At 63.0% G+C, this 8,851-nt stretch overlaps 1 protein-coding gene across 1 annotated transcript in view; it reads right to left on the reverse strand.

Moving 5' to 3' along the window:
• Nucleotides 1-8,851, reverse strand: part of OBSCN (obscurin, cytoskeletal calmodulin and titin-interacting RhoGEF) — a 210,806-nt gene that overhangs the window by 57,892 nt on the left and 144,063 nt on the right. Inside the window, exons 50-54 of the mRNA XM_045284554.1 lie at nucleotides 4,146-4,418; nucleotides 3,710-3,985; nucleotides 2,423-2,710; nucleotides 1,868-2,140; nucleotides 589-962 (exon numbers count right to left, since the gene is read on the reverse strand). Of these exons, the coding sequence (XP_045140489.1) occupies nucleotides 589-962; nucleotides 1,868-2,140; nucleotides 2,423-2,710; nucleotides 3,710-3,985; nucleotides 4,146-4,418 (1,484 nt within the window). The remainder of the gene's footprint in view (nucleotides 1-588; nucleotides 963-1,867; nucleotides 2,141-2,422; nucleotides 2,711-3,709; nucleotides 3,986-4,145; nucleotides 4,419-8,851) is intronic.

The raw sequence follows: 8,851 nt of genomic DNA on the forward strand, positions 1-8,851 counted from the left end.
CGTGCCAAGCAGAAAGCTCTATTCTTTAGCCTTGCTTCGCTTCCTGTTTTCTTGTGTTTATAAATGGCACTCAGTCACCTGTCACTCTGAAATCTGCTAATCTTTGTGGGTGCCTCCTTTTCTTTACCCCTGTGGTAGAGTGGATATAAATCTATCCAGATGGTAGACAGATGATAGATAAGATAGGTAGGTAGGTAGGTAGGTAGGTAGGTGGGTGGGTGGGTGGATCGGTTGGTAGGTGGGTGGGTGGAGAGGATGGTAGGTGGGTGGGTGGAGAGGATGGAAGGGTGGTGGAGAGCGGAGGTGGGTGGGTGGGTGGATAGGGAGACATGATAAACAGAAGGACGAGTGACAGGGCGGTGAGAGAATGGATGGGAGGATGGACGGGCGAGAGTAAAGGAGCAGGTGAACAGGTGTGTGGCCATGTGAATGCTGCACAGATCCAGGAAGATGGGTACGTGCATTTAGGAGTTACAGGGTGGATGGACAGTGTGACACTGATAAAAACCGTGGGCAGGGGCAGGAGTGCTGGGTGGTGACGTTCTGAGACACCTGGCTCTCCCCTGCAGTCCAAGGCCAGAGGCTCACCTTGCTGGCTGGAGTCGGGGGGCCAGACCGCCCAGCCTTCTTGAGGTAGGTAATCAGGGAAGGGGTGCCCGCCCGGGACTCGTCATCAGAGCTGGTGTGTGAGAGGTCAGCCTCGCCCGTGCGTGCCAGCTCGTCGGCTGTGGAATACCCCTCGGAGAGGTAGGGAGCCCCCTCCTCTGCCTCCTGCTGCAGGCGCTGCAGGCGCCCGTCCTCCTCGGGCAGCTCACTGATCGAGTCCAGCGTGGGCTCCCGGCTCATGCGGCGCTTCCGGGCCAGGGCCTCCCACAGCAGGTGCAGGTCACCCTCCTGGGCCGCCTCGGGAGGGAGGCTGGGCTGGGCTGGGGCCTCACCCTCTGAGCCCGGTGTCAGCAGCACTGAGGAGAGCAGGGCATGGTCAGCCAGGCCTGGTCAGCTTGGCCAGTGCATTCTGCTGCTGGCGAGAACATGGTCTGGTCTGGGGCTTCCCCTCACTGGACTGCTGCTCTCTGCCTGAGCCATTAGCTAGCTCTGGGTCCAACTTTCAATAACCTGCGATTCCCTGTGAAGGTCCCCCTCCATCCCCTGGGTGGGTCCAGCAGTGGCTGGAACAGAACTAGCTTCTGCCAAAGCCCAAAGCATGCGCACGTCAGCCCGTCTGGGCTCTGCTGAGACACCAGGCCTGGCGGGCGCGCAGCCTCAGCCTCAGAGGCAAGCCCTGCTCCCTGTGTCCCAGCCTCTCCCTGTGCCATCTGGTCTCCTGGATAACTCACTCACAGACAAGTCACCTCGTCCAGGAAGCCTCCCTGGGCCTCCCTCCCCACATGGGGGCCTGCAAGGCCCTCACAGGGTTCATTACACCGAGGGCTGCCCGAGGGCTGCGTCAGCCCCAGGAGTGGAAAGGCAGGGGCCCCAGTGTCCCTGTGCAGCCAGACAGGAGGGGGCACAGGCCAGGCCTGTTCTGAAGCCCAGGAAAACAGGATGCGAGCTGCCGCCCTGACAGATGGGACTCGAGGCCATTGCGGTCAGGCCACGCAGCCTACAGGAAGGAGGCCGGGCCTGCTCTGATCGCCGGAGGCCCCGAGAGAAGCCACTCCACAGGAGTTTGTGGCCCGTCAGGAAGGAAAGCAGCATGGCAGCTGGCCTTGATGCCAAGGATGAGGGGCAGGAGTTTGAGACCCAGCCTGGAGGTCTCGGTGTCCCTTCCCTGGGAGAGCTGGGGCCACCTGATGTCCCAGGGATTCCCCTCTCCCAAACACTCCCCACCCCTCCACCCCCATCCCCCCACACACAATGAACGCACCCTGGAAGGTGGCAGCAGCTGTGGGGGTCTGCCCACCGGCTAGACTGCAGCGGTACTCGCCCTGGTCCTCCAGCGTGAAGCCCCGGATCACCAGCGTCTGCTTCCGGCCCTGGGTGGTGATCTCAAAGCGGGCCCCAGGCTGGATGTGCTCTGCCCCCTTCTGCCAGGTGACCTCGCCCACCTCCGGCACATCACACTCCAGGCGCACGTCCTCGCCGGCAGCTACGTGTTGGCTCACAGGGGCTTGGGGGGCAGGTGTGGGCTGTAGGGGTTCTGTGTACAGAGACATGTACAGTATGTCAGGGTGCACAGGGCGCCTCCGCAGGGGCTCCCAGGGGCCTTGCCAGCAGAGGAAGACTTCCACTTCCCACTGCAAGCAGAGTCCTGTGGCCTCCAGACCTAACACCACCATCACCCCAGGAGATGACAAGCCCTGGCCTTCGGTCTAAAACAGAGACAGTCCTTGGCAAAGCCAAGGCAAAAACTGGCTCTGGGTCCCAGGACCAGAGATTGCTATGCCCGCACCCCCACCCCCAGGGCAGGGCTGCAACTCACCGAGCTTCACCATCTGAGGGAGGTGCACAGGCTCCCCTGCCCCCACGGGGTTCACGGCCGCCACACGGAAGCGGTATGTCTCCCCAGGGACCAGGCCATCCACCACACACTCGGGCCCTGGCACCAGCTCATGGCACAGCTGCCACTCTCCCGTGACCGCTGCCTTCATCTCCACCTGGTAGCCGCAGAGGCCACCGCCACCATCACTAGTCGGGGCCACCCAGGACAGGGTCACGGAACGGCTGCTCTGAGCCACCACTTCTGCGTCTTCTGGGGGATCAGGGAGGCCTGGAGGCAAGGTGTTGGGTGAGCACATGGATGGATAAGACAGCAGTCAGCCCATCCAGCTGACAGCACCCCCGCCCCAAGCCGAATCTGGTTCTAGTACTCTGGGCATGGGGCCAGGTGGGGCCAGCTGCCCAGTGGCCTGTGTGTGTCTCTGTGTGTGTGTGTGTCCAGTTCTATGGCCTGTGCAGGACCCACCAGAACCCCAGGGCGGCAGAGGTGAGAGCAGTGTCCACATGTGGCTTAGGTGTGTGACGGTGTCCCTGAGCCCAGTGCCAGGCACGGAAGCCCACAGGACCCTCGAAGTCTGGGGTAGGTGGCATATGCAGCCAGGCTGAGGTGCTAAGGCCTGTCTGCTTGGGGCACCGAGAGGAGAGGGTGGGCTTTTGCAGAGAGAAGCCTGAGGCAGAGAAGCTTGGCCAGGGGTCACCTCCCAGGGCCCAGCATCACCCCTACATAGTTTCACTGTGCCTTACAGGTTCAAGACCCTCAGGACTCCCTGAGGTATCTGAAGTTGGGGCCCACCCTGCTGGCCACCCCCAGTAACTCCCTGTGAAGCCCTTAGTGGGGTTCAGAGGAAGGCCAGGTGGGAGGAGCGTATCTCCAGACCAGGAGCCTCAAAGGAGGCCAGGGTCACTTCAGGGCCATCTGTGATCCAAGGCCTCTGGATTAGAGTCTGGCCAGGTCAAGGCAAGCCAACGGGGGCGCCCACAGTGCCAGCCCTCACCCCAGGACTCAACTGTGTCATCTAAAAGCACCCGGGGCTGGGACATGCAGACCCCACCTGCAGGACCCAAACCAAGTCCAAACGTAATGCCATCAGGTTGGTTCTGGCTCGTGGCAACCTTAGACATAAGGGTTCCACGCCTGTCCATCTTTATGGGCGCAGGTAGACTCGGCTTTCTCCCTTGGAGCGGCTGGTGGGTTCGAACCGACATTCTGATGAGCAAGCCCAACCTCTGACCCCCAAGTGCCACCAGGGTTCCTGTGTGAACCACCCACCTAGCACAGTTAGCCGGGCAGAGGCCACTGCATCTCGGGCGGCAAAGGTGACCTCCCCGGCGTGGTGGGCCTGGGCGCATCTTAACCGCAGGGTGTGGTGGCTGCCGTCGGTCGTGACTGCCCAGTCGGCATCCTCTGGTGGGATGGCAGCGCCATTGAGGTACCAGGAAGCCTCACCCACGGGCACGGCCTCACTGAGCGTGCAGCGGAAAGTGGCCTGCTGGCCAGTCCGCACCGTTGCATCCTGGGGAGACTCCAGAAGCTCCAGGCGCCAACCTGCAGACACACAGGCAAGGGGGCGCCCCCACCCCAGGCCACAGGGCTCAGCCGGCCGAACAGGGTGACACAGTCCCTTCCCACAGGGCCTCCGTCATCACCCTCCTGCCTACCCCAGCCCCACCCCGTCACGCAGGCAGGCCCAGCCACGCGCAGTCACCTCTGACGGTGAGGAATGCTGAGGTCACCATGTCCCCGACCAGGAAGGTGACCCGGCAGCTGTCCCGCGGCCGCAGGTTTTTGAGCAGGAGCAAGTGGCGCAGCCCGTTCTCGAAGTAGACCACCTCGGTGTTCTCCGACGTGCGCACGGGCTCGTCGTCCAGCAGCCAGCTGTGGGAGGCCACCTCCGGCTTGGACAGCTGGCACTCGAACAGTGCCTCCCCGCCCTCCAGCACCTCCACGTTCTCCAGGCCCCGCAGCACCGTGTTCTTGGCTGCGGAGAGAGGATCCAGCTCAGGGCCTGTGCTGGCTCCTCCGCCAACTGAAGCCCAGCCACGGGGAAGGGAGGACGGAGGATCCACAGCCCAGGCAGTGGCCTCCGTGGCCACCCACCACCGCACGCAGCCTGTGGCGCGATCCCGCAGGGTGTTCCCACCTTGAGGTGAGAAAGAAACATGTGCCCAGACCCGGCGTGGCCTCCAAGGCACTCCTGGGCCGCACATGCCCACTCCGCACCACTTTGCAGTCCGTTCTGGAAGAGGCCAGGCTTCCTTCACTGTTGCCTCCAACCCAGCACCCCCACAGCCCACGGTGCCTCGCACGTCCCTCTGCAGTGCTCTCGCATGACAAGGAAGCCAGTCTCAGGGGCCCTTACAGTGGACAACTGTGGTCTAAGCCTCAACCCATGCCAGCGTGCGGTCGGCTGTGCCTGGAGCCTCTGCAGTCAAGTACAGGAGCCTGGCGGGTGGGTGGCAGGGCCCTTCCTAGAGGTGGTGGGCCTCAGAGGGAGGGCATGAACAACCTAGCCCAGGGAACAGTGTCTGCTCCAGACAAGGGGGTCTCGGTGGGCACTTCTACAGCCCTCAGAGCACTTGACCAAATCCCTGAGCACCCCTCAGGCTGGGTGCGTGTGCCAGGGACCAGATACCCCTTGCCCATCACCCTGCCTGCAGCTTCCCCACCTCTTACCCACTGTAATTACACCGTCATCGTGGAAGCTATGAAATGCTGCAGGCCAGATGGTCCTAGAGGACACGGCTGTCCTCCACAGGGAGAAGGGACAAGCCTGAGCGGTGACCAGGTGACCCCACTGTCCTCAAGCCAATCCCACGGACAGTGATCCCATCCGGAGTTTAGAAGCTATCGGTCTGTACAGGAGCAGACAGCCTCCTCTTTCTTCTGCAGAGCAGCTGGTGTGTTTGAACCACCAAGCTTGCTGTTAGCAGCCCGGTGCCTAAGGGCCAGGTGCATGGGGGTGAATTCAGATCTCCCTTGGGCCCCGTGTTGGTGAGACTTGTTTCAATCGAGCCCAAGGTTGTCAGAGCCACAGCTGACCCCCACCCCCACCATTCCTCCTTGGCCTTCAGGCAGCCCTCGTCGCTTCTCTGCTCAAGACCACCAGCAATGAACGTCCCACCTCTCACTAGGACCGAAAACCCAGCTCCTTGGGAGGCCGCAGCCCCGGCTGCAGGCCCCTTGCTCTGCCCACATGCAAAAGTTCACAGTTCACTGACCCTGGTTTAACGCCTCTGCACGGCATGTCCCCAGTGTGTCATGGTGCTCGTTGACCTGGGTCCCCTGCTCAGATACCACCCTGTCGAGTGGGCCATGCCTGTATGTCCTATCAAATGGCAAGCCAGCCACCTCGAGTCCCCGGAAGTCAGCCACAGCCTGGCTCTAGCTACCCCTGACTCACTCCAGTTCTCTTACCGGGACGGCTTCGGGCTTCTGCCAACGGGACAGGAACTCGGCAAAAGGAAGCCTACCCCAGGGGCTGGGGTCCACAGCTCCATCTGCCCACCCACCACAGTACCATCACCGAGCTGCAGATGGGCATGATGCTGGCCTGCCCGGGAAGGGGTGGTGCTTGAGCCCAGGATGGCAGAGTTCAGTCACTGTTCTCTGCTCTGGGGAGCGGCCCACCGCCCCAGGCTGCCTCATCTGCCCTCCTCCTGGAGCTCCTCTCCACCATTGTGGATAAAGAGCCACTGGGGGCAGCTCTGTCCCTGGGCAGTCCTTCCCCCACCCCTGTCCTAGAGCCTGGCTGGGATAGGAAAGCAGAGGACTGGGAGGGCAGGGCAGGTCCTGGTGCAGCCAAAGCGAAAGCCACCTGCTAGGATTGTGCCCAGAGCCCTGTTGCCGTTTATGTTTGACCTATCACCCGACTGCTCCCCACCGGACTGGAGCCCTCACTGCCGGGTGCTGGCTGCTGCCTCCTGCCACCCCCCCATCCTGGCACAGCCTGAGCCTCACTGTGGCTGCGGCTGGGTCCTGGCTGCCGGCTGGGCGGCCTCACCTTGCACTTGCAGCAGGGCCACCACGCGGGTGCCCGCGGCCTCACAGGCATAGATGCCGCTGTCGCAGGGCAAGGCCGGCCTGAGGGTCAGCCTGGCCACGTTCCAGTCCTGCTCTATGATGACCCGGCGCCCGTCGGCATGCACCTCCTGCTCATCCCTCTTCCACGTGGCCTGCACAGGCCGGGAGTACTGGCAGAGGAGCTCGGCCGTGCCGTCCTCCTCCACCACCAGGTCCTGCATGGCACTGACCACTTCCACCGTGGGATCTGTCGGCCGATACCCCGGGGACACGCATTAGGCACACCAGCACGACCACACTCCCTGCTGCTGCTACTGAGCGTCAGAGGCAGGCGCGAGTGGGCAGGCTGGCGGCAAGCTGGGAATGAGCTGCAGGAGTGAAGGCGGGTGCAGAGTACTCGTTACAGAAGGCCCTCCCTGCCTGTGTGTCCGGCTGTGGGGTCCCACAGGCCCCACGTGGTCCCTGCACCCTTGGCAGATGGCACTGTCAAGTGGGTCTCTGTCCAGGCTGGGTCCTTCTGTCCCTGGGCTCCATCTCTCCCAGAGCAGGCCTATGCCCATTCTTCTGCAAGGGACACAGCCCCCCCTCCAAGAAGCCCTGGGCACGTGATGCCCCTCAGCCTCTCAGCAAGAGCCCTCCACCTCCCAGCATCCTCCTCTGTCCCCCTGCTGCCGAGGGTCCCTGGACACGGCTGCCGCCCTTCACCCCCCCTTGCTGAAAGTCCACTCAACCGGGCAGAGGGGTGTACTGCCCTCCCACTCGTACACAAATATTAAATGCCAAGCAAAGCAGAGGACATTGCGGCTCCCCATCCCTGCCCAGCATGGGGACAGCCCCCTCAGCCCGTGTCTCTGGCCCTGGGGGGGGGGGCACCTCTAGCCCCCAGCATGATCTTTGAGTATCTGCGCACCAGGCCAAGCAGGAGACAAGGACACTTCTACTGCGGGTGGAGGCTGGTGGGCCCTCCACGTTGGCCAGTCTTTATCACTCGGGTGGGGACTCGGAGGCCCTGGGAGAGTGGATTTACTGGGGGAGCACAGGAGGTGGCTGCTCTCATCCTCCAGGGTGTCCGAGTGAGGCAGGGGCTTCGTGACAGGGGCATGCCGAGACCCACTCCACGGCCTGGTGGGCACTGTCTGGGCCCCTCTGGACAAGTGGGGCACCTCTTCGCTGAGCCTTCTGTTCTCATCTATGGAGTGGGGCCCTGACCCCAGTCCTCATCGCTGCACCCACAAGAAGGATGTGCTGGGAGGGCCGGCCACTTTCTGACCCAGAGCGTCCCCCCTGGAGCCCACAGGACGGGCGACATGCAGGGCAGGGGCAGAAGCGCCAGCATGGTGGGGGCAGCCCACCGGCCAATACCTTTGATCAACAACTTGGCCGTGGAGACCAGGGGCCCTGCCCGGTAGGTGATGGTGCCCGAGTCGGCAACCCCCAGGCCCGAGAGTGTGAGGGAGTGGACGGTCCCATCAAGCACAGCGATGGCGCTCTGGGGGCCGTCCTGAAGCCGGGTCCCATCCAGCCACCAGCGGGCCTCTGGCCCACCCGCGCGAGATACCTCACAGGAGAAGGTGGCCACCTCCCCCGCGAAGACATCCACGTCCTGCAAACCACGCACCAGGCGTAACGCTGCCTCTGCGTGACAGGAGAAGAAGGGCCTGGGTGGGACCACCCTGGGGTCTGCCTGGGATAGGGTCACCATGGGGCCCACCCGCCTGGTGCCGGAAGGTCACCGAGAGTTGAGGTGTGGGTATCAGGCCACCTCTGGGCTCACCCTGAGCATAGATGGAGACTCCACTCCCCCTGACAGCCGTGAATCCACACCAGTTCAGAACATGCCCGGCTTCAGGGACAACTGACCAGTGAGGGGGCAGAGCAGAGGAGCCTCAGGCCCTGGGACTGGGAACCATTCTGGCACCTGGGTCAGCATGGGGTGGGGAGGCCATGTCTTGGTCTGTCTGACAAAGGAGAGTCTGCCTTTGAGAAGCAAGTGCCCTGCCCCTGCGGTGTCCCATGCTGAGAATGTCATTTCCCCAGATGTTCCAAGAGGCTCTTTCCGCTCTGAGATGCACTCATCCCAATGCATTCTGCCATGCCCAGGGGCTGGAGCACCAGAGGTTCCTGGACTCCACACACAGCCTCAGCCTGCCCCAGGCACTCCCCCTCCCACCCTGTGCTCCCCTCCTATGCCCCTGGGGCTGCTCAAAGCAAGGGGCGGGGTGGGAGGGGTGGTGGAAGTTGAGCACACTCCAGGGCACAATTGCTCCCAGAGCTGAGCCCCAATCCACCAGGAATGAGAGAAGGAAAGATTGGAGCTGATCTGGGAGCCAAAGGCTTTTTCTACCACCTGTTGCTTGGGGCTGGGGACTGGAGAGTGTGTGTGTGTGGGGG

This window comes from Echinops telfairi, unplaced genomic scaffold (genome assembly GCF_000313985.2).
Source record: "Echinops telfairi isolate 266 unplaced genomic scaffold, ASM31398v2 ScPeMD7_7469;HRSCAF=8507_0, whole genome shotgun sequence".
NCBI classification, from domain to species: Eukaryota; Metazoa; Chordata; class Mammalia; order Afrosoricida; family Tenrecidae; genus Echinops; species Echinops telfairi.